The 26,537-nt window shown below is 41.0% G+C and overlaps 1 protein-coding gene across 1 annotated transcript in view; it reads left to right on the top strand.

The window, feature by feature from the left end:
• The window catches only part of rragd (ras-related GTP binding D), a 50,392-nt gene that overhangs the window by 5,058 nt on the left and 18,797 nt on the right, over window positions 1-26,537 (top strand). The window contains exons 2-5 of the mRNA XM_056393737.1: window positions 1,611-1,906; window positions 4,010-4,209; window positions 5,263-5,377; window positions 11,006-11,148. Of these exons, the coding sequence (XP_056249712.1) occupies window positions 1,611-1,906; window positions 4,010-4,209; window positions 5,263-5,377; window positions 11,006-11,148 (754 nt within the window). The remainder of the gene's footprint in view (window positions 1-1,610; window positions 1,907-4,009; window positions 4,210-5,262; window positions 5,378-11,005; window positions 11,149-26,537) is intronic.

Genomic DNA, 26,537 nt, shown 5'->3' on the forward strand with positions numbered 1-26,537 from the left:
GTCAGCTGGTTGGAAGGATGCTACTATTGGCTATATGTTTAGTTACACTTGTGATTGACCATAGTTTTAAGACATGGATTCTGCAGCTGCAGGAACAATAGGACACTCACAGTGCACAGCCATCCTCCATCCTCCAGCCTCCATTTGTTTGTTGAGTCATTTATGTATTTTGATTTTGAGTTTCAGTCCTCTATACCAGCAACTTAAGAGGCTCTTCAGTCAGGGATTAATAAAGAAGAGATTTTTTTTTAGAAAAGGCAACAAAACACGATAGTGAATGTTCTGTGTTTCCACTGAGTGATGTTATATGAATCGAGCTGTTTTTTTTATGCCTCTGGACCCGCGACAGAACAGAGCTGGAGTCCATCCTTCCCATTTTAGTGGACACAATATCTCAGTATTGCCTTGACTTCTTTTGGCACCAACTTCCATTTGGATTCAAAGATGAACTGGATTTTGGTGGTGAAATGTCAAACTCACAGTGACTTCACAAAACAGGGTTTTGGCCTTTTGAATGTGGAATCTCAAGATCACCTTGAGGAAATTTAATAAGTTGGCCAAACATTCACTTGGATTAAAAGATGAACTGATTAGATTTTGTTGTTCAAAGGTCAAACTTCAAGGTCATAGTGATCTCATGTTCTTGTGAATGCAATATATCAGGATTGCCCAGAGGGAATTTCATCACTTCTGTCACATTGTGACCTCACAAAACATGTTTTTGATCATAAGTCGTGAATTCATTCACTAAGTATGAAACAATTGAACTCAAATGTCTATAAGGATAAAATTAAGTGATGACCTTTCATATCTAAGTGATCAAAGGTCAACTTCATGACATCATAATGTTCTGCAAAAACACTTCTGGCCATTCTAATATAACCATTTTTCCTGACACTTGGCTGGTTGATGGAGGCATACAACCGCGAGGCGGTAATTCTAGTTTGTTTCTTGTGTGATATCGTTCCAATTAAAGATGACGACAGATTTCCAGCGGTCTGCCTCTTGGTTTGAACTGGCCATCTGGGCCCTGATACGCCAGGTGCCACGACTTGAATGCGAATAGTCTGGAAAACCAGCTCATGCAAGCTCTTAATTTTTTTGCAACATTTGAGAGTTTTTTTTTTTAATTCACCTATTTCCATTACTGTTAAGTTGAAAATTTCAACTTGTGCATTAAACAGATTAATGGAAACACACCTGTTTTGAATTTGTTAGTTGTCATAGACTGAGTTTTGGGGGTGATATGTGACAATACCAGCAGATCCACTGCAAACAGGTCAAGAAGTAGATGTAGAGACGTCAGACATGGTTTGAAAGTGGTTCTTCTATAAAAGGTCAGATTTACAACAATGAGAATAAGTGATCAGTGTAAACAGCAGAAGAGGACGACCGAACAAGTATTTGTCAGTATTTTACGATTGAATATCATTACCACAACATTACTCTGCCATATCATGATGATATTTAGGGCAACACTACCTCCTCTGCTAAGCAGTAAACTGAGGCCTTCTACAAACAGCCTGTAAACCTGCAAGTGTGCGTTCGTAGTTTTTTCCTAACGTAGCTTTACCCACCTGATTCCTGGTGTTTCTGTCCCTGCTGTGTAGTGCTGGGCTTCAGTGATTCACTGAGTGGAGAGGTCAAACCTCGTATACTGTTGATGGGCCTACGGAGGAGTGGAAAGTCCTCCATCCAGAAGGTGGTTTTTCACAAGATGTCCCCCAATGAGACCCTGTTCCTGGAGAGCACCAACAAGATCTGCAGGGAGGACGTCTCCAGCAGCTCTTTCGTCAGCTTCCAGATCTGGGACTTCCCCGGACAGATCGACTTCTTCGATCCCACCTTCGACTACGAGATGATCTTCAGAGGAACCGGAGCGCTGATCTTTGTCATCGACTCACAGGTCAGACCACAGAGCTATGAAGTCCTGGAGGATTTATCATGATCCTGAGGAGGTGACAGTAATGAATCAGCGCTGAAGGGTAAAGATGGCGGATGGGGGGGTATAGAGGACTGGACTTATATTGGTTCTGGTTCCTGACTGGTTAGAACCCCTGAACTTATAAGCTTCTGTAGCCACTGGTTCCAATTTAACCTCATTCATTGATTTGCTCAACAACATTCAGACACTCTCAGTCTGAATAAATCCATCCTCTCATCAAACCCTAAGCATCAAAGCAGATAAGCATATTTCCCAAAACACTGGTAATCAATAATAGTCAGTAATAAATTAAGGAGAAGAATTAGTACTGAGAACTGATGATTAAGTACCAGTATGAATAAATCTTATATCCATCCCTACAGATGAAGATGCCTGCATGTTACAGAAACCCAGTGTCTTGGACTAAAAAAAATCTTGTTGTAGGCAGTGCACAGAAGTTTCCTTGTTTCTTTAGTCTGTGCTCTCTGATGGACTAATGTTGTCATGGAGACACTGTTTCTACCTGACCCCAAACATATCGGTCATATTTGTGTATTGACATTTCCTGTTACTTTTCAGCAGACATTTTTACCTGCTCGTTTTGGGAAAAGGGAAGCAAGATGAAACCAGATGTAGTTGGTAAAGTAAAATAGTTTATTTATAAGGAGACTGGGGAAGTGGATAAACAATACCAGGTCTAATCCTAGTATATGTCTAGACTGCCTCCAGTCAAGTACTGATTTTATAATTCCACCTTCGTCTGACAATATCACCAAACACACAATCACATTCTTTATTTACTTCAACTCCAGAACATAACAGACTTTTATTAGAGGCAGGTCTTTATGTCTGACTCCCTCTGTTTGATATGTAGAGTTGGTCATAGTCGTTAGTATGAAGCCTCGTTACCGATGACTTCTCTCTCTCCCTCCCTCTCTCCTGCTCTCTCTGCTTGGTGTGTCTTATGTTTAGTTCTTCCTCTGCCTCCTTTAGTAATAATGATACATGTAATGAAAGTAGTTTATTTGCTGTAATGGAGGTGAGGCTCAGTGTACTGGAAGTGCTTCTCCTCTTCCCTGCAGTTCCCGAGCAGCTGGGAAACTAGGGTGGCTCGTTAGACTGGTCGAAACAAGAAGTGTAGCCCTAAGCCCCGGGTTAGCGTCCATACATGGTCCAGACCTGAACCAGGTTTATACCCAGTCTGGTTGAAAAAAAAGGTCTTTAACTGTCAGTCAGTCAGAGACATTCCAGATTATGGGGTAATGACCTTGCTGCTGCGGTCCAGCTAAAATCAATAAATGAGTTAAACTGAAATGGGAAACAGGGCAAACAGAAACAAGTACTCAAAGAGTTTCAACCAGCTGTCTAAAGGAAAAGAAAACCCCTCTGACTACTCCCTCGTGATTTTTTAAATTATTTATTAGTTATTTTTATGGGCTTTTTTATGTCTTTATTAAACAGAACAGTGTAGAGTGGCAGGAAATAGGACAGAGAGAATGACATGCAGCAAAAAGGTTATGCTTATGTGGTATGGGCCCTAACCATTTGCCCACATCAGGTTGCCCCCCTGTCCTGATTTCAAAAAAGGAAGAAGCAAAAAAGAGCCAAATATCCATGTTCCTGGTTGCTCTAAATCAATAGTTTTCTATGTGTGTGTAGTCACTTGTGGCCCAGTCCCCAGATAGTCCAACAAGTACCTCAATATTAAAACACAAAGTAAAAGCTCAACAACTACAGGAGGAATGCTGGTGAGCGGTGGGTATTAGCCCTTCTGAATGACAGGCTTGCCAGGCTTTTGCACTCTTGGTGCCAAATTGCATGGGGTGGATTGGCGGGCTGAACCGAGTGCCACTCCAATCAGGACTCAGACATTGAAGAAGGTGGAGGGTGGGGGCGGCTGCAGCTATAACAACACATACTGTACACTACTACACAAAATCTTTGATAACGTTCATAAAACGACATTAGTCAGACTCTTTAATCTTCACTGCTAAACTCACTGGTTTAATGTAGAATGATCCAGAACCTTGGTGGTCTAACGTCTGCTTCCTCAGCTGTGTGAATCTCCTCTTCGCCTCCTGACAGGATGACTACGTGGAGGCTCTGAGCAGGCTGCACCTCACTGTGACCAGGGCCTACAAAGTCAACCCAGACATCAACTTCGAGGTGTTCATTCACAAAGTGGACGGCCTGTCGGACGACCACAAGATCGAGAAGCAGAGGGACATTCAAAAACGAGCCAGCGACGACCTCGCAGACGCAGGCCTGGAACGAATCCACCTGAGGTCAGCTTCACCTGCAGCTGCAGACGGTTTTTAAGTTTCACAATATGTCTGGAATGAATAGACACTGTGATATAGGTACGTTTCAAAATGATCATATCATCTGCGTACTGCGCTGAGCAGCAGATTTATCCTCACAGAGCAGTTATGCTCGAACAGAGCGCTCCAAGAACAAGCAAAATATAGACACAAACACATTCATCACTCAGGTGGTTGTGACCTGCATGATGAGTCAGACTGGACCAGTCAGAGCAGAGCTGGACCACCCAGAAAAACACATTTAAATACATTATACAAGAACGCATTCAATCTGATGCATCAAAAATCCAATCAAATGTAAACATGAATCTCATGAATCATTCAGAGCAAATTATCATATAAATCACCACACAGACAAGTAAATAAAAACACTAGAGCAGACATCAAAATAGTAGAAGAGCAGAGAATCCTATATGAATCTGTAAAACATCAACACACAGGAATTCAATGGAATCAACTAAGTTTTCAGACATTATAATTTATAAATGTGACAATATTTATCTGACAAAGTCTTTTTTATTCAAAGCCTGTTCATTAGTATTTTCACAGTGTAACAAAATTACAAATGGAACACTGTATCCAGTCTGATACCAAACCTCCCACTAGACCTGTGCCACTGATGAAAAAGTCATAGAGTTCTTCTGTCTTAAACCCAGAAATTAGTAGCATGTTAGCTCCTCCTGTTCCCTGGACCTGAAGTCTCTGGATTTGTGAAATGTGCTTTTGGTTAGATGAATGAAATAAGGACAACATAAAAGTTCCTGTCATTGGTTTATCACAGTGATAGTGGGCCCCCAGTTCACAGGTTGGGAACCACTGACTTAGACTATATTAAAGATTTGGGAAGTTTGACTTTTTAAACAATAAGAAGATTGTAGAAGAAAAATGTCTGTATTCTTCTAATTCACAGATAGCTTTGTATTGGTGTCTGTACTGAAGGTATTTGTATCTGTATCTTTGCTGACATTAAACAAAACAAAGTAACTAAACATACTCATTATGTTTTTGTTTTAACAGCTTCTATCTGACCAGTATATACGACCACTCCATCTTCGAGGCCTTCAGTAAAGTGGTCCAGAAGCTCATCCCTCAGCTGCCCACGCTGGAGAACCTGCTCAACATCTTCATATCAGTGAGTAAATCCTGCTGCTGACACCACAGCACAGAATCCACCTGCCCTGACTACTGTAAACCAAACTGTGCTACTGAATGAACTGGATTCTGTGGACACCATGTCCTCCACCGTGTGTTTCATGTGCATGTCCTCCTGTACTTTACAATTGAGTCACTAGATGGTAGTGATAGATAACAAATACAGTGGTTGAACGGCATGAATGCACATCGGATGAAATGCGACTACAATGCATGTTACTGATATCATATACATACAGTATATATATATATATATATATATATATATATGTGTGTACATGTATATATATATTTAAACACTCATTAATGAGAAAAAGCCTATGAACTGGCTTTTACCAAACACACAATAGAGACACATTTATTAAGGGCCAAGGACCCAATTGAAGCTCGTGTTTCTTATTATTATTATTCTGACAAGTGCATGGCCTTTTTAAGGCCTTACCATGCTCGAAAAGTCATCAGGCCTCTTGTATTCACATCGTAAACTGAGCAGGAAGTCAGCCATTTTGAATTTACTCTGCCTTTTTGGTGCCATTTTTCTGAGTTAAAGAATTTCATATTTTATCATTTGATGTCCTCCTCCTAGCAGGCTGGCCACACCCACTTCAAACTAGGTGAGAAAATGTGTAAGACCTTGATGATGCCTCAAAGTGAAAACTATAACTTTTTGTTGGATGGTGTGACTGTGGCAGCATGGCTAATATCCATGTTTCACCATGAAACAGGAAGTTGTTGTAACTCGCGTGTACATTGATCAATCTGCCCCAAACTTCATGAGTTTTATGACACATACTGAAGACATCAGCACGGTAATATGAAGTCATAGTCATAGCGCCACCTGCTGAAAACAGGAAGTAACCCTTTGACATGAAATCTTCATTGCCTTGTTTACACTTGGTATACAGGGACGTGGTACATGTTGCCTATGTTAAGGGGCCTCTTGGCTGCAGCCCTGAGGTGAGCAACAGGGCGAGGCCCTGCATAACGCTTATTGCAGCTTTAATGTTTACAATGTCAGTGTCCACAATTTACTCAGTAATGTAATATTGATTTATGCTTGTCAGTGTTTACTGCTCAATCTAACCTGAAGAGTCTGTTGCTTCATGATCAGTGTCACCTCCATGTAAATGAACTTAAATGCTGGGGTGCTCCAGCTGCGTCACTTCATTTATTCACCGGGCTTCAGTCTTCAGTCTGACAGTGGCGCTTAATACCAATATAAATGATCTATGACTCCACAGATAATTATAAAGGTTAACACAACATAAAACCATACATTTATTTAATGCATTAAACCTTTAACTATGGTGAACATTTAGCCATTTGCCCAGTGCAGTGAAGCAACAGTTGAAATGTTACTAACATGATAGAATGACAGCAAAATAAGTACAAACAAAAAAGTAAGTGAACCCAGTACGATGCTCTGAAGACAACGTGACGTTTGGGAGTGTATACTCTCCTGAGGACTTCAGACGGTAAGAAACCTGAGCTGACAGGATTCACCTGAATCTCTCTTTTACACTAAATATTGTAAAAATGAAAAATAAACATTACTATTACATAAAGTCAAAAACTATAAGTTATGCAGTCATTATTGGAATCGTTTAAATAAAGAAGTGAAATCCACAGTGATGGAGACGGCTCAGTGTGCCAGCTCTCTCTCTCTGCTGTGATCTCTGGGCTGTGATTGTATCTCCAGCAGCTGAGGAAAGCTGCTCTCTGTGGGTGGAAGAGGCCTGCACACTCAGATATGAAGCAGCCAGCTCCGACAACAAAGGAGGAGTGTGTGTCTGTGTGCTCGGCCCAGGGGGAAGCAGAGGAGAGCAGAAAATGACTCCACTCCTTCCTCACTCCCAGGGATGACCAGGGCCACTGCAGAATTAATGTATTCACCGGTCAAGGTAGAGCAGGCGTCAGGGTGAGCACATGCAAAAAGACAACAACAGAAAATACAGGCTTTTTAACAAAGGTATCTCATGTCTACAGCTTTTTGAGAAGATATTTACATGTACAATGGAGATCAGGCTAAACACACAGCACAGTCTGGTTGTGTAGCCAGGACCAAGCATCAACCTCTGGGGCTGAAAACTGCAGTTCCTCTAATGACCACTAGAGTCCGGTTCCAACAGTGAGTCAATCCCCATAGACTCCCATGTTAAAATGTCCAACTTTACAGCAGAAATAAACATGTTTACAGCCTGGTACAACAACTGTTTTGGTCTCTAGAGCTAATTTCCTCCTTCATGACACCTGTTTATATAACTCACCTGTTTACATTTTAGTAAGGCTTAAAGTCATGGAGAATTGAGGGCGTAGCCACTTTGAGTGACAGGTGGGTGAGTGCATGCTTGCCACAAGCCAACATGCATTGAAGTCTCAGCTCCACACATGCCCCACCTCTTCGACCATTCAGAGTCAGACAGCGACAAGAGCTCTTCAGGATCCCATGGGTGACGTCACAGAGGCTACATCCATCTTTATTTGCAGTTTGATATTAATGAGCTCATATCTTCATCATCCTCAGTAAACAGCTCCTCTGAAGGTCTACATGCACTAACGTCACTTGTTCATCAGGTATTTGGTCGTAAAGTATTGACCTGATGATGGACGATGAGGTGTCACAGAAATATTACAGTTTATCCTGAGGAGGAGGTGAACGGCTGAACTACATTTCATAACACTCCATCCAATAGTAGTTGAAACATTTCATTGAAAACTTTTCAACCTAGATGAACTAGAAATGTCTGTTTCCTTCCACCAACCGGTCAAGGGAAATATGGTCATTATCTCTCATTCCTGAGTTACAGTGTTGAATAATGACCATAAGTGCATTTACAAAATATTATGTCACAGTGATGTTGACCTTTTACTTTCATATATAAAAGGTCGTCACTTCAGTTTATCCTAGACATTTGAGGTAAATTGTGTCATAGTGTATGAATTAGCGAGTTATGGCCACACAGCGACCTTGACCTTTGACCTTCAACCACCAAATTCTAATCACTTCCTTAAATCCTTGTGAATGTTTGTACCAAATTTGAAGAAGTTCCCTCAAGGTGTTCCTGAGATATCACCTTCATGATAATGGGCCAGACAAACCCAAAAACATAATGGATCCAGCCCTGACTGTTGCTGACATGGAGCAGGATTCATCCTCTGCAAACCATTCAGAAAACATGTGATGCACTGACAGACTGACTGTTGGTCTGTTTGCATGCATGTATGTCTCAGGTATCAAGAAAAGTAAGACCCAAAATGCAGACAACAAAAAGGGGTAGGTGGAAAAATTATGTTTCATAACAAAAAAACAGAAACTTACAAAACCAAGAATCCAAAAAATCCAGGCAGGAACACAAACCAGGACTCAGTAAGCCTTGGAGCTCGATAAAGGGGAAACATAAAGGCTACCAGAAGAAGTCCAGAAGAAAAAACTGGAGGAACACAAAGGAAACAGAAGAACTGACAAAGGGGAGCACAGAGACCAAATAGACACAAGGGAGGCAAGGGTGATCGAACACAGGTGAAACATTAGGGTGGGGGGAGACAATCAACAAGGAAGGAAACAGGACAAAGACAAGAAGTAAAATAACCACAAGAAACACAAGGTAAGTAGTTTCAAAATAAAACAGGAAATAATGTCTAAATCAGAGTCCAAACATAAGGTCAAAAAAATGTTCAAACATAAATTGTCCGTCAGGGCAAACCATGTATGTTTATGATCTTCTGTTCATTCTCCCAACACACAGATAAGCCTGGATAAATAAATTAGAAAATGAGAGAGAGACTGTGTCTTTGGATGAGCCACTCAATTGAAAATAATGCAGACAGACTCGGTTGTGTCCTCACACAGATCTCCTGCAGTGCTGAGTGTTTCAATGTGGTGATGATGGAGTGATTATCTCTCATACTGACAAGTTTAAAAATATCATATCGCTACTAAGAAAAGCTGAAAAACATTATTACTGAATCATGTCGTCTGTTCAATGCCTGACTGCAGCTCTACAGTGGACTGCTACTGAAGATGATGATGATGTAATCCTCCACACACTGATTTCCCAAATCTCTGCCGACACCACTGACTCCACTGTGCTTTTAAGATCTGTGTGTGAACAGCATTTTTTTTTTATTACTGCATCCATTATCTGCAGTAACAACCTGAACTTCACCCAAACTGTCTCCTACAGTGTGGACAGAATAATAAAGGGTTATTTACAACAGACCGCTGTGGAGGCAGTGTTTGTTTTTAGGATTACTTCCCTTAATAAGCCAGTTTAATTGTCCCGGTAAATGCTTGTCTCATTATCACAAGTTTCTTTCTGGCATTTTTCAGACATTATTTTTAATTTGAACGGGTTGTTCTCTGGAGGAATTAAGCAGCTGAACAGACCGTCCCTCGAGAGAAGCTGATATTTAGGATGCAGAGCCGTACTCATGTACCTGAAATGAATTAGAATGACTGGGGGAACGGGAAACCACTCAGAGAGCACGCTCTAATATTAGGTATGAACAATATGATTAATAAGATACAAAAGACAACTGTTTAAATGTATTTCTGTCTGTTTAATTTCTTTGTCAAAGGTTCTTTTGGGGATGGACTGAATTACACATATAGTAGAAGTAGTAGGTTAAATGTTAAACACACAGTAACTTCTGCCTCTAAGGGGTCTCTCAATCAAAACAATAGCAAGAGACGGCGTTGAGTGAACTCATGAAATAGCGTGGGATCATGGGAATTGTCCTCACCACCATTGCTGTCAGCTTATGCTGGTTTCAGTGTCGGCCGTTCAGGAGGTTTTTACCAGCAGCTGAATTATCCACAGAGGTGTCCTCTTCACAACAAACAGACTAGGTGATTAGGACTAGTAAAAACACTGAATAAAGCAGTTTCGTGTTAAAAATCCGTGTTTCAGTTCGTGTTAGGTTCGGCAGACAGAGGATGGAGCTTGATCTTCGTTCCGACCCTCGCCTGTGGTCATCAACTCTGGGTGCAGACCAAAAGAATGAGATACGTGAACAGCAGCTGCAGTGAGTTTCCTCTGTAGGATTTCTGGGCTCAGCCTGAGAGATAGGTCTGAGGAGCTCTGACATCCAGAGGGAGGTCAGGGTGCAGTCGCTGCTCCTTCACTTTGAAAGGAGCCCGTTAACATGGTTCAGGTATCTGGTAAGGATCTTCCTGGGTGCCTTTCATTGGAGGTCTTCCAGGCACGTCCTACTGGTAGGAGACCCTGTGGTAGACTCTGAACGCACTGGGGAGATTATATATCTCATCTGGTCTGAGAACGCCTCAGGATTCCCCCGGAGGAGCTGGAAAACATTGCTGAGGAGAGGAACATGGACGACCTTGCTTAACCACCTTGACCCAGCTACAGAAAAGTGGCAGAAAATGGATGGATGGATGGATGGATGGGTGGAATTCTTTGTTCTCACTAATGCATGCCTGTATCCGAGATCATGTCTGTAAAGTGAGTGAGTGGTTTCATGTGGTGTATAGTACACACCGTGCATGTATTCTCATTCATTGAAAACTCTTAGTGATCACCCGAGGTCATGGTAACACTAATGACTTGCACTGAGTTTCTCTCTTCTTTGTCCCTGTCTCTGTTTTCAGAACTCGGGTATTGAGAAGGCCTTCCTGTTTGATGTGGTCAGTAAGATTTACATCGCCACAGACAGCAGCCCAGTGGACATGCAGACGTACGAACTGTGCTGCGACATGATCGACGTGGTCATTGACATCTCCTGCATCTATGGGTAAGCCAGACATGTTTACGTCCACCTGTCAAGAGAATTATACAAAATAATGAAGTTCCATCGGAAATGGTGTCGACCTCCTTGGTCTTCAGTGCCAGTTCATGTTGGTCATAGTTTTTATTTCATGTGAACATGAAGATGGAAACATAGAAATGCTCTGTAATGTTCCAGCGGACATAATTAATGCTTCATGGTGGAAGCTCCAACATGTTATAAAAAAGAGTATGACACTGTTCTGAGACTAATGGTCATGTGAGATGTCAGGAAGTTGGTCATTGTGACATTCAGCTCTAGGAAAATGAGCTAACACTAAAATCTAATTTACAAGCAAACTAGTTTTCTGATGCGACGCCAACATGGCAAGATTTTTAACATGTTTATAACCGAAGTTGTGCATGAACTCTCAATGAGCGCGTTCGTTCACTCTGATTTAACAACGCTCACACACCAGAAGGTGGCGGTATCGCACCAATAAGCTGTTTGCCAACAAAAAGTAGAAGTCAGTTCATAAGAACATTTGAAGACTTTTATGAACAAACCAGTTCAGATTCCAACAGAAGAGATCTGGGTCTGAATAAACCAACACTGAAACAAATCTGAAACAACACATCGAGTTTGAGCATCATAAGAAATATCTGCAAGTGAATGATGATCGCAAGAAATCATTTAGAAAGAGTCAGACCATGAACCTACATGCTCAAAGTTCCTCCACCCGTCAGACTCACAGCAGAGACACATGAAACATATACTCACAATGGGTTTAAAAGTTATCTCTGTCTGTGACTCTATAGTATCAAATGGTGATTCGTGTGGTTTGAGAAGTGGCGGTGATTTGAGGCTGGGATGGATGGTAGGAAGAGGTTCAACTGAAAAAGAATAAAAAACAAAACATGATATGAACACGGACGAGTTAATTTTAACCTTGTGAAGTGTGAACTTTCACAACACAGTTTTTTTTTCTTTTTAAGTTTTTATTTCCATCGTCCAGTTCTCTAATAGGAGAGGGCAATTAGTGAAGTATAAAGTCATAGTTTCAGCTACTTTCAGCTTTACACAGCTTCATAGTGAAACTGGGCTCATTGTTTTCCAGCGCACAATTTTACTGTTCTGTTCACCGCTCTCATTGAGTCATATTTGGCTGCAGCAGCAGCTATTTTCAGGAAAAAAAAAGCTCTAGAAAGCCACAATCCTCTACCTGCTCAGCTGCGAACAGCAGACACGCAGTCAGCGAGCAGCTGGTGAACGTAGATGAGAAAAGAACTGAAAGAGAGGGAACACTGGTCAGAAACATGACTCCAGATGAAGGATAATGATGCTCCATAACTGCGCGTTCAACCACATCACCATAACAACTTAAAAGAAGATGATGTGTCATGTCTTGTTCACAGTGTGGGGCCAAAAACATGTAGTATCTGAGAAACTCTTTGGTAGCTCATCAAAAGAAGACCCTGATGATACGGTGTTATTCTGATTCATGGAATATATTAATATTTAAAGTGCATCACATAATAATCATGAAATGAATTTGCCGGAAAACATGTAAAATAAACATGTATATATGTACATATATATATAAACATACACTATATGTACAAATTATATATGAAACCTGAAATTGTAACAATTTCACATATTGACATTTATGTGTAACCCATACAAATATGCATGTGTCTTTATGTATGTTTATATCGTAGACATATGTTACGTAAATATATATCCATCCCAAAGCCTGTCAACATGTTGATATTATTTACAGTAGGGTCCAAAAGTCTGAGACTTTGAAAGAAAGAATGAGAAGAGAGACATATTTAAAATTAATGAGAAATTAATAAGAAAAACATAAATAAACATACAGCATTTTTATATGTATATTGCTTTAATAAACTTACACATATAAATTAAATGTATATAAATAACATGTATGCACATATACAAATTTTACTTTGGGTATTTCATATATGTTATTAACTTATAACTTTGCATGAGTGATAATAATGTGATAATGATTTACAGTATATTGTCATATCAATAATAATCAAATATGAGGGATCCATTCAAAAACAAAAAGAAAGCTAATTGAACTCTCAGTCACCAACATGATTATCAGCTTGAGCAGATGTCTGTGTGGTGGTGGTTATGGACTTGATTAAGATCTAAGAGAAGCATCAGAGTGGGGAGCTGAAGTTGTGGTTGTTTGAGTGGCTGAAATCACTGTCCTTGTCAAGGTGAAGTGTGCCGGGTAGCTGAACTGGCAGACTGGATATAATAGTGGTGCAGGGCTGAATGTGAAGTGAAGCCCTCTGATCCTCCGGCAGGATCTGCTCTGTAAGTCTCTCTTCAATAATCACTGCAGCTGGGAGGATAATTAGCTCAGGATCCAGATCTGTGTGTGTGATTCTGTGGGTCAGTTCAGTCACAACCTGGAAGAAGAATTAATGAGCCACCGGTTCCTCCACTGTCATGAAGGAAACCAGGAGACGTGCGAAGCATCTTGTGATGGGATCACAGCTGCCTCAGTAATCATCACTCAACAACACACTGTCTGTCCGTGACATGTAGCCACCAGCTGCTGTCAATCAAACACAGACACAGACACGCCCCTCCAGCCGGCTGAGATGAAGAGGATTATTTCTGATATTTCCCAAGACTTTTTTCCTTCCTTTTAATTAATTTAATACAAAACTATTAGTAATGCAATTAAAAATGTTGACATGCTCACATTTAGTTTGATAATAGTTAGTCTTTACTGGGAAACAATTTAGAGTTTATAATGAACAATTAGTTTACAGTCATTACATTCACAAGAGTCATTATACTTAATTTAATTACATTTAATTTAACTGCTGTGTAGTTTTCCACTCATGGTAATAATCTGATAATTAAAGCTGAAGACATCATGTGTGATCTAAATGATCCCATTACTGCTGATGGATGGATGGATTAATGGATGGATGGATGTATAATAAATTAATCAATGAATGGATGGATGCATGAATGGATGAGCGGCTGAATTAGTGGACGGCTGGATGGAGCAAAGTTCACCCCCTCATTTTCTATGGGATGGGAGTGACGCGGGTCAAAAGACAGGAAACGATAAGGGACTGAACTTTATACTTTATACTTTTTTATTTATTTATTTCAATTCACAAGTGTCAGAAAATGTTCTGAAAGCCCAGGGTGACAGTCTCCCATCACTTATATTGTGAGTCATGTAGTTTGGTCAGTCTGCCTGCAATCCAGTGATTTTTCTCTTAATGATATGAGACAGAACTTTTGAATAGAAGCTGGAACCAGAACTGTCACCTTGAGTCTGCAAACCTGAACTGTGGGATTTTGACTATTGCGGTCTCTTTGTCCCTTGTCACATGTATGGGGCTGCACTGAAAAGAACACGTTGTTAAACTGAGAACGACGTTCAACAAAAGCATCAGAAGAAGGTGGACAGCACGTTAAAGCTGCGACGGTCAGTAAGGACTTCCTTCATGAGCCAAGAATCTTGAAAACCTTCAAAGCTTTCAACATGAACTTCTGATGGCGGTCTCCTGTTGGCTCCTGTATGTCTGTTACCCACATGCTGCCTTCTAAAACTTTGTTCATCTCATGTTGAAAATCTGGGTAGTTGTCACACCTGACGGGCAACTCCACATGTGAGCAACAGCTTGTCTCTGGAGTCCCTGAACAGTGATGCTGCTTCCTGTCAACAAGTCTGATCCAGTGCAAAATCTGATTAAAGAGGAGAGGTGCTGGGTGTCAGTCATACATGCAGTTTGTTTCTCCTGGGCATTCGAGGTACCGGGGTAAGTTTGATCTGATGATCTTTCATAGACTTGCTGCAAACCCGTTCAGCTCTGATCTGTTGTTGGTGAGCGAGCTGCCTCCGGCGGTTGTGAATATCCGCGATTTCCGTCAATTCTTCTTGGTCAACACCTTCAAAATTCAAAGATCACTCGCTCCGAATCTGACACTCCCTTGAAAAAAGCTGTCCACAACATCACACTTTATGAAGCCCAAACAGCTTGCTGTAGAAGTACAGGAAGGTGCTTCTCTCTTTGTAAATGTGATTATTCAGCCGACATTTCCCTTATTTTTTTGTTTTTCAAAAGCATGATGTAGGTATGACACTTTGAAGAAATTTCCCATAGATCACTTCTCATAAGTCAAAAATTCTGACAGCACATCCCTCAAAAAACACCTCCATCATCCCCAGCCTTTTCAAGCTTCCAACTGGGAAGAATAAACTCATCCTCCAGGATACTTTCCTCAGAAAGAGTCTGTCCATGATGAAGAGCAGTAATCTTCCTCACTCTCTCTCTCTCTCTGATTGGCTTGTTCCTGCATTATATCCATGGAAGGGTGGTTCAAAGGACAGTTCATGAGAAGGGGGGGGGGGGAAGGTATCATCCGGACTGGAGTGCTCCATCCCAGAGATGCTTTTACCAACTTCCTCTAAAGCTTTCACATGAAGAAATGTTTCCTGTTCTGATGAACCAAACGCATCGGTTGGATCGATTGTGGATTGTAGGGAAACAGTATTTATTTCCACAGTGGTGATAGACATCAGGTCTGCGATGTGTCTTTTGCCCTTCTTGTGCAGTCGTATCACTACCATCCTCCTGCAGATTTAAGTCTCTCCTCTTGTTGTTAAATGGAAACATAAGGAGTCTTTTCAAACAGTTCTCTGCCTGTGATACTGTCTCTAATGAAAGCTGCTGAGAGTCACACAACTGCACAGCCTTTCCAATCACGATCAGTTTCCTGCTGTCCTTCAGGGCCCTCTCTCTTTTCTGATTCCCTGACTCTTCCAGCGACAGAGCGGGAATAAACATCAACCTGGGACTTTTGACTGAAAACCATCAAACTTTGGCCTGAAACCCATCACACACACCCTGTGTCACACTTTACAATAAACTATTTAGTAAACAGAGGTTAAATGAATTGGGATGATTTGTATAACACATTTAACAGAAACACCTACACATAAATTATATTGATATACAGTAACTTTGTACTGTCATAGTCTTAGCTGTTATTTGCAAAATTCAATGACAGAGTTTGTGAAGAAGAGAAAAACATCTTTTCCTATAACAGTCCACAGCTACAACAACACAGTAGCTACAGTCTGAAAAATGACCATATAACTCCGTAACTACAGGTCAGATTGAGAAGCTCAGACTGGACAGTACGTTTGGATTTTAGTGTCTTTTTCTTTCTTCACTGGATGTTTCTGTGATAAGATTCTGTGGATCTGAGCTGATCACACCGACTATGATGACTTTAATTAGCTTATTAGAATTTCTGATGATCACAAAACTTTACAACTTCCATCCATCCCTCCATTTCCTGCTGCTTATCCGGGGTTGGTTTATGGTCGTCAAGCAAAGTAGTCCAGAAGTCCCTCTCCCCAGCAACGTTTTCCAGCTCCCCCTGGTGGATCCCGAGATGTTCCCAGACAAGATGAGATATATATATATATATATATATATACAGTATATATACTCTCTACTCTGAGCTCACCCTATCTCTAAGTCTGAGCCCAGACACCATGCAGAGGAAACTCATTACAGCTGCTTGTAACCTCAATCTCATTCTTTCCATCTCCACCCAGAGCTCAACACCAGAGGTGAGGGTCAGAACAAAGATTGACCAGTAAATGAAGAGCCTTGCTTTATGGCTCAGCTCCCTCTTCACCACAACGGTCCAGTACGACGCCAACTTCACTGCACCGATCCTCCTGTTGATGTACAACATTATTGTCCTAAATAAACTCTTCTGCCTACTGCTTAGTCTGTAAAACGGGACTGCTGTTTATACTGGACTCACTGGCAGCTGTGGTCTCTGCTGCTCTGCTCCTCCTGTCTGCGGTCTGCAGAGTCACTGCTGCTACTATTTGAACTGTTTGAAGCACATTACTTCTTTTCTCTGAGCCTCTCAGTCGGACCCTTTTTTCTTTTAAAACTTTGTTATTCATGTAAAGTGAGTCAATAGCAGTCCACTGCTGCCTCGTGAGTTTAATCCATGATGAAGATACCAACACACAAACAGTAAGTATGTGGGCGGAGCTGCGAGACAGAACTGAGTGTATTTAGCTGGAGAGGGAGACAGACGACGGCCACCAGAGCCTGCTGCACTGAGCTGATCACCACAGCACAGACACATCTCTCTCCCTCCCTCTCTCTCTCTGTCACTCACTGATATATATATTTTTTTTTCACATTAAGCCCTATTTGTGTAGCAGCTCATTGGGAAAAGTTTTGGTTCTCCCTAATGGCTCCCTAAAATCTCTGTGGGGCTTTGACGCTCATTCTCAGACTCATGATCAGCTTTGTTTCCTCTAAGTCGCTTGAAGATCTTTGACTTGTAACTGCTGCAACCTCAACAGCCACCAACCCTCTGATACGACCCATAGGAGCCTCTTCTGAAATAGCGCCCCTACGGTGGCAGGCGTACTATACTTTGGTTGTCATGGCTACAGTAATAAACGTGCAGCGTACCGACCTTCATTGCCACGGTTACTATAATAACAATAATGGCTTGGTTAGGTTTAGGAAAAGATGGTGGTTTGGGATAAAATTATTACTTCCTCAACATTAGACAATCTTTGTTGCCACGGTTACAATAATAAAAACTTGGTTAACTTTAGTTGATCCATCCATCCACCACAACCTCCTCCTGATGTGAACTGTCTATATGTCACCACACTTTCCCCTTTGCTCCTGTCATCATTACTACGACCTCTAGATATCAAGCATCTTCCCTAACCCTCATGTTTAAACGAGGCAAAACCTTTTCTTCAGTTAGAGAGAAAGGAAACTTCATGTTATTGTATTTTATTTTTCTTTTAATATTTAAAATAAGTCTCCTGCTTTTCTGATTTTCTAAAGCTGCCCTCTGATATTATCACAAAGTCAATATTTTAAAGTGGGTAAGGTCGCATAATCACTCACACTCCTTGATCTAGCTACAGAGGTTCTCAAACCTTTTCCAACTCGTGACCCACTTGAACATCTCGAAAATGTTGGCGGTCCACATCTGACCTCGTAACAATACACAGGCTAAGTAATTCACATTCTCAGAGCACTTTTTATTTTAATGATAATGATGGACCATTCAGGACTGAAGTGAAATCAGAGGAAGCTCAATTGTCCTTTTTTTTGTTTGATCACTTGTAGATTCACCATCTGTCTCTTGACTTCCTTATTCTTCCTGCTGCTATCCAGCTATCCATTCTGATTCTCCACTTTTTGTCATGGATGAAATCTTTTAGCACACAATCAGACTGAGATAGTAAACTAGTATACAATGTTGTCCACCTGGCAACAACATTAAAGTTCCTATCAATATGAGGAGAAAAAAGTATGATAGGTATGATAATTAAAGTTAAACTTTTTTAGTGATTTAAATGTCATTTTGTTTTAAAACACTTAACACAAACACAAAATATATGTATATATTTTTTATAATATAGCAGACTCTATGGACATAATTCACCATAATTGGTAGTTTGCTGTGCTGCATGTTGTGAGTTCTCTTTGGTGTTAGGTCAGTGACACTGTCACTTTAAGACTGAAGGCTGTTCAGGGTGAACGGCTCTCTGCTTTTGTTTTCGTGCTTTTGATGTGTTAATAAAAGATGCACACATTCGTCTAGCAAAGGAAATTGTCCATCACTGTTTTGCTTTAATTTTTTTTCTACAATAATTACATTATACAAAATTTTTTTAAAGCTTTAAAAACAATGGTTTAATTTGTTCAGCTGCGACAACAGACTGATTAAAAATACTTAAGAATGGGGCGTCGTGTAGCTCAGTGGGTTGAGCAGGCGCCTCATATGTAGAGGCTACAGTCCTCGCTGCAGCTGGCCCCTGGTTCGACTCCCGCATCAGATGGTCCTTTGCTCCCCCTCTCTCTGCCTCCCCATTTCCTGTCCATTAAAGGCACAAAAAGCCCCAAAAAATCCTTAAGACTTACACTTACAAAAGTCACCTGTGATAGTTACCTTATGTAGGTTTGCATGCTTAGGCTACGTGGTGATGAAGGGACCTAAATGCCACTTGAGCATATGCACACTCGAGTTTTCATTTTATAATTCTTTCTTTTACTGGCTTCCATGCTTTGTAGATATTAAAACAATGTGTGCTGTTTCTTTTTGAATCAGTCTTTCACAGAATAAACAGAGCACATTCGCAGCAACAGTTTTATTTAGTAGTTTGGCTCACGAAATTCACTTGAATCGAGCTCTGTGATGGACTGGCGATCAGTCCAGGTTTATACCCTGTCCTGGCACAATGTCAGCTGATAGGCTCCACCAGTTTCTCCCAGTGATGAACCTCAGAAGAATAAGTGTCACTGCTGATGAGAGAGAGAGTCAGGGTACAGTAACAGGACGTGCAGGTTGTCTGACAGATATTCTGATTTTCTGGATGTTGTGCACTGAAAACAGAATACTGGGGTTTACACGGAAAATAATTGGGCCAGCTGTTATGACATGTGTCATATAATTCTTGTACATATCTGCAACCCATCAACATTTTTCACGTCAAACCAGTCAGAGTGTACAAGCCTCACAGTATGATTTTAACTATATGCCGGAGCATTTCACAAAGCTGAGGAGAAGAGGCTGGTAAGAGAATAAGAGAACAGCAGGAGAATACAGACTAAGACTAAGATGACTGCATGAGCTGTAGTTTTAAACTAAATTAGAGGAACTGTAATCAGCACAGATAGAAATAGAGAGGTATATATTCTCTCTATGCATGTATAGTGTACAGCATGTACATAGAGCTGCAATTATAAATGTACAAATGTAAAGGAAACTGTTGGAACTGTGAGCTGTAGGTCACAAAAAGACTCTATTGATACATGAATATATTCCTGTTGTTTATATTGACCTATTTAGTCAAAATTGTCACTGCCAAATATTCATTATCTAAAATTATCTGCAGTGATATTAATATTCTCCAGTGGACATTTCTTTTTTTTTTACCACAACTGATGATATCTGTGTAAACACAGTTTGTTATATCACCTCATTAACAACAACCTGACAGTCATGTTTGAGCACACTGCTCTATAGGGGGTGACATTGCTTCCTGTTGTGTTTAGCCCCACCTATGTCTGATTGTGACTGTGTGTGTGCGGAGGTCAGGGAATGACATGTTGCTGTGAGATTTAAGAGTCTGGGACCATTATAAAAACTTCCTGTTTTAAGTCTGAAGTCAAGACATGAAGAGTTTAAGAGAGGAATTATCTGACTAACTTCAGGAGTCTTATCTTACTTTATCCTTTTTTTTTTTATCTCAGGTTAGAAATCCTAAATACTCAATCAAATGTTGGTTATCAACTTTTACGTCTGTTACCTAGCAACCGACATACTTATCTCACTGAGCTATATTTGTAACCAATTAGATTTCTCAGTGAAATGTATAAAAAGGCCACTTGACTCTGAAAATCTTCATTAGCAAGAAAGGAGTTCCGTGTTGCCAGGTTGGCCTGTTCACAGCTGGTGGGAGATGCTCGATTATGTCCTGTCTTCAGTTCAGAACACTGATTTAGGAACTATTCAACCCTAAGCCTGATTACCATGGTTACCAGGCATCTTTAATATCGCCTCTGGTCATTTACCATCAGCTGATGCTACACCGCCCCTCCCTTCTTAATATAGTGAAGGAAAAACACTAAGCTACTGCTTTTTTAACAGGTGTTGAATTAACATGAATGTCCAGTGGGAATCAGTGTGAACATTAGCAAGCTAATCCAGCTAGCTGCCACTGTATGAATGGTATACAAACAGCGTGATGGGTCATCCCAGATGTTACATGTTGTGAAGGGACGTCTCAAAGCTGGAGTATGACACTCTGGAGAAATACAAATACACCCCTCCCTTCAGCGTTCCTTCATAAGCTCCACCCCCCAAATACAGCGTGGCAGGCGTACAGTATATACTCTTTATCATAGTTGAAGCAAAACTAAACATCACCAAGCAAACTTTCCTTCATGGCCTAACCTACTCCAAGATGCATTAGCCCTTAAAAGCTTTTGTAAAAAAAAAAAAAAAAAAGTTGTTGGTAGGCGACAGGAGCTGCGCTTTGTGACGCAACAGTAAGGACGTGGTACAGCTGGTGACGCGAAGAGAAAATCCTCCGTAGACCAGTCCATCTCGTTTCGGTTTGGCCTTCGAAGTCTACAGTGTGTTGGCTACGAAGACCGCGTTCTCTGAAGGACGTGGCCCTACATTGGGACACATCTTTAGTCTATACGGTGTGATGATCTCCAGTCAGGAGCACAACACAGAAGTTGATAGCGTGTCTCCTAGCAACGCCAGCTCTCAGTTGTCAGTCAGCCAGCGCCGTGGGAAACACCCACTCAGGGACTTGAGGCTTAGATGCTGTGTTCACAGATACGTCCAACAATTATTACAATCTCTGACCGCTCTACATTTCTTTTTACATACATTGAGGCATAATTTAATCAACAACATAGGTTTCAATCATTTTCACACTCACATCATATTGTCATGAAAGTATATTGCTGCCACGCCAGACAAAGAAAGAAGGATCAATATCAAGCGATTACATGAAAAGTAGTTATAATAAGAAACTCTTCATGTTACGAGATTCTGCTGTGTCGGAGAAGTTGGTAAGATATTCACTGATTTAAACTTCCTGGATCAATAACTCATAACAGAAACACGATGACACAAACCTGCCGTAGTAAGGTAGACTACGAGCTCCCACCTAGTTTTCATCAACACGAGCCGGAGAAATAACACTGGTCTCTATGAGCAGCAGCTGTGAGTCGAGTGATCAGGGACCATGTACAAAGTGCAACACTGAAAACAGATACTACAACAATATTCATTAATTTCCCTCTTATATACTAAATGTTGTAGTATAACCAAGAGGAGACTCTTGATGTGTGAGGTGATTTTTTTGTGACACTTCATATATCAAAATAACATGAAAACATCTTGTTATAACAATAAATTTTTCACAGTCATAACCTAATACTGATCCCTTTTTCTGGCGTGGCAGCAATACGCTTCCAATAACATGAGATAGATAGTAGAGACGGGAAAAATACCCATGCTCATGACTTGTGAGCGTCGACATCATTGTCTTGTGAGGTTTAAAAATGATGTGAATTGAGATTTTGACATTCGATTGATTAAACTTAAGTTATTTGATTGTGTCAGAGAAACTGGTAACTATGGCAACTCCCATGTAGCATCATTCCTGCTTGCGTTTCATTTATTTGCTGAAAATAGATTTCTGATTGTAATTGAAAGTGTTGTTGAAATGTTTTCTTAAGTTAGTTGCGTTCAGTGCTGTGAGCTTCTCAGCCACAGTGGAAGGCTGCTTCTGGGGCTTTTCACGTGTGCACACAGAATCGGAGAAAGAAACCTGGAGTGAGAAGGCGGCGACACTGTTTTCTGAGTAACGTCACGATGCCTGCCCTGGGACAGGTGGTCCTTGTTTGACCTATATCTATAGTTGGAGGTGTGTGTGGATGTATGTGTGTGTGTGTGTGTGTGTGTGTGTGTGTGTGTGTGTGTGTGTGTGTGTCAAAGGCTACTTTTGGGGACAAATGTCAGTCTTGTCCAATTGGGAAAAATCAGATTTTTTGATCAGGGGTTAAAGGTTAAGGGTTAAAGGTTGATGTTGGCGCAAGTCTCCAGGAAATAAATGTAAGTCTATGTAATGTCTCCAAAAGTGACCCATGACAACCTGTGTGTGTGTGTGTGTGTGTGTGTGTGTGTGTGTGTGTATATGTGTGTGTGTGGTCTACCCGGGGCGTCACAGCTGAGGGTTTTAAACTGAACTGGGCCAGACTCGGCCTGGAGTGAGTGGCAGCTGTTCCAGGGAGCGTGCGGCCGAGGGCGCAGTCAGGACTCCTGCAGACGGAGGTGGACGCCTGATGTCAGTGGAATCATGTTCTCTTTGTAAACACACATCACTCAGTTAACCAGGACTGTCCGCTTTAGTTACTCCCCGTGGCGTGCGCACTCACCCGTGTCCGTGAATGAGCGTGGGAGCGCTTGCAGGTGCCGGTCGGACCTGCTCTCATAAATCAGCAGATTGCGGCGTAGACGGCTGCCGTCGTTATCGTGACAAAACAGCTGGGATATTATCCTTAATTAGAGGCTTCAGGAAATGGAGTTCTTTTTTCACCTCATTTAATTAATGAGCTCTGTTGGTGCGTGAGACACCTGGCACGCTACATGTTTGGAAAGCTCAAATGTGACTGAAATGTTCCTCGGCCAACAAACCGGGCCAACGCTTATTGTCAGTGAAATGCAATTATCTCTTTTTCTCTCGACAGCAGTGATGAATTCACTTCATCTGACTGAACTGACATGAGCCGAGCATGTTTCTCTGCTCTGCTCCGCCTCCAGTCTGCGGAGCGCTGGGACTATTCTTAGCTCTCCTGTGTCGTCACGTCCAGGCTAACGGCCACGACAACATGAGATTAAGTGAGAGTGAACATTTTATTCATTTTGATAATTACGTTTAATCCGGCATCTGTTGCATGGAGATGTATTTAAAAAAAAAAAAATCATATTTCTACTGTATGATGTGTTTGTTGCCAGCGGTGCCTCAGGTGCAGATATGAGCGATTCATAATTAATAGAAGCTCAGCTTGGTGCTGTCTGTTTGTGGATTGATGTGTAAAAATAATTCCCTGTGAATCTGTTAAACATCTTCACAGCTCCTTAGACACGTTTCATGAAATTTATTCCATTAGCACAAAGTTTCTAAAAACAAAAGCAAAACTCTGCTGAAGTCTCTTATCATTCAGATAAACACCACAAACACCTGGTCACCCTGAACACCCTGAACACCCTGAACATTGCTGGTTTCTTCTGTCTCTTGCTCAGTTCAGATGGACCAACCTTCAGTCCTGACACCAGCTGCCATAGTTACACAAGTGACCAGCAACAGTTTCCATGCAACATGTCCCAGACTGACTCGAACACTAGACGCAACATCGATGCAACTGATTGTGAAATGAACCTTTAAACAACATGCCGGCCTCACCCCCGTGGCACAGTGTGGGAAAAAGATAAACATGTAAATACTTTTCATTTCGGAGCAACTGGAAGCAGTGCCAGCTGTTCACAGTGAGTCTGCGAGGTTACCACAGTAACAAGCCTTGTGAGGTATAATGTACGGCAGTCCTGAGAGCTCAACACACTGCAACTATGGACTAGAATTACTGCCTCGTAGTTGTGAAAGTCTTGAGTAATGGCTAAACAGTGTTTTCACCTTGACCTTTAACTTTTAACCTCCAAAATCTAATCAGTTCATTCTTGAGTCCAAGTGAATGTTTGTGCCAAATTTGAAGAAGTTCTGTTAAGACGTTACTGAGATATATCCATAAGAATAGGATGGACGAACAGAAAACTATATGTCTGCAGCTCTGTCCGTGTCCTGACGTATGAAAGTACATTCAAAGAGACAAACATCTGCATCAGCTTCAAATACTTACATCACAACCCAAGGGCGTAGGTTTGCATATGGACGGTGGGAACACGTCCCTACAGTATATCTGAGTGAACTCAAGCTCATTCACACCATGTTTGAAGTGATGTCTTTACTGCAACATGTTTTGTACTGTAGATTTTATACCTCCAAAAAACAGTCAGGGGCTTTTTCACCTCCCAGAGTGTCAGTAGTGCAGTGACTTAAAATGAAAACATTTGAATGTGAAATCAAGGGGAACTGCAGCGCTGATAGGACAGCTGAATATAAACATGTTGATGTTGGATGCAGAAATACTGTTTTTTTTCTCTCTCTCTCTTTTTTCTGTAATTTTTTAATGTTAACTTTCTTTTGATCTGTTAATGTGTTTTTATTGAAATGTAAAAAACAGGTAAATACAGATCATATGTTAATAAGTTGACAGCATAAAAAGCCCTCTTTTTTTTTTTGGAGGCGTCGATGTTGACACCGAACCAAGTAGCACAGCACGACGAGGGAAGGGTTTCCAGGGGACATTAAAAACGTGACGAACCCGGCTGCGGTGCACTTGTTGTTCAATGCTCTGTGACTTTTGAAATTAAAAAGCACTGAACAAGTTCACATATAATACATCCATGTGGCCTCCATGCAAGCACATTCCACTTCATCACTTTTTTAAAAATGTTCTTTATGTTTGTGTATTTGGTTGCGTCGTGAGTATTTGCAGCTCACGTGTTGTCAAATTGATAAAGGTGTTTTCTGAATGTATATGTGTGGAATGTGTTTCCTTAAGTTGCAGTGCGTTCAGCTCTCGGGGCCACCGTAGATAACAGGAACAATGTTTCTGAAAGTAGATGTTGCTTTTGAATTATTTAAATGTTCATTTCAAAGCGCCACAAACTGAATTTTCTTCACTTCTGTCAAGCTGGAGGAAGAAATCTCAACATGTAAAAAAACCCAAAACAAAACAACCTTTTCTCTAAACAATTATAGCCTGTAGCTGTGGATGATGGACTCACGTTTTCACGTACCATTGTTAGTCCAACATTGCAGTTGTAGAGTAGTTACCAGCAAAAAGTACGAGTCACGAATAAAAATAATTTAGTATTTGATGGGAATGAGTAAAAACAAAGCAGAAATTTCAGTGCGACATGGAACAACACAACCTCGTCGCCAGCTCTGCTTCCTCTGCTGCATCCAGTGGTCAGACGGGAGAGACGTCCCATGGTGCACTACGGTTTTACATCTGACCAGGGTGCACTTATTATTCTCGGGTCGTCAGATCGTCTGTACCTGCATCCCGTTCTAGTAGACACGATATCTCAGTAACGCCTTGACAGACCTTCTTCAAAATTTGGCACAAACCTTCACCTGGACTCAAGGACGAACGGGTTGGATTTTAATGGTCAAAGGTCAAAGGTCACGGTCACTGTGACATTTTTTAGCCATAACTCTTCTAAGACTTCATAAGAAAGTCTTCATAAGATCATAAGACTTCACACAGCAATTATGACACAGTTTCACACTAATGGTTGATATTTTCTATGACTGGATAAACAGGGATGTAACCTGAAACTAGTCTGAGTGGAGGAGGCAGACGACCACCAAGAGGTGATTGTAGTTATTTCTTTGACTGTGTGGAAATCTGAGAACAATGCCTTAAAATGTGAGTCTTACAGGTCAAATATGAGCCTAATGGCTGTTAAAGATTATTAAGATATATTAGATATAAGCGTGGCTATTATAAGAGTGAAGGGCGACTGCGCTGCAGAACAGAAGCATCCAACTAGTATTTTATCTGCGAGTCAAGGATGGTCACAAGAAATAAAATGAAAAGATCCTCTACCTGAGTCAAACTCACAGCAGACGCACTTAAAACATATTCTCACCGTGCTTTTTTAAAATCTTTTAGAAGCAATCTGTGTCCGTATCG

The sequence above is a fragment of the Seriola aureovittata genome, chromosome 13 (assembly GCF_021018895.1).
Source record: "Seriola aureovittata isolate HTS-2021-v1 ecotype China chromosome 13, ASM2101889v1, whole genome shotgun sequence".
Classification (NCBI taxonomy): domain Eukaryota; kingdom Metazoa; phylum Chordata; class Actinopteri; order Carangiformes; family Carangidae; genus Seriola; species Seriola aureovittata.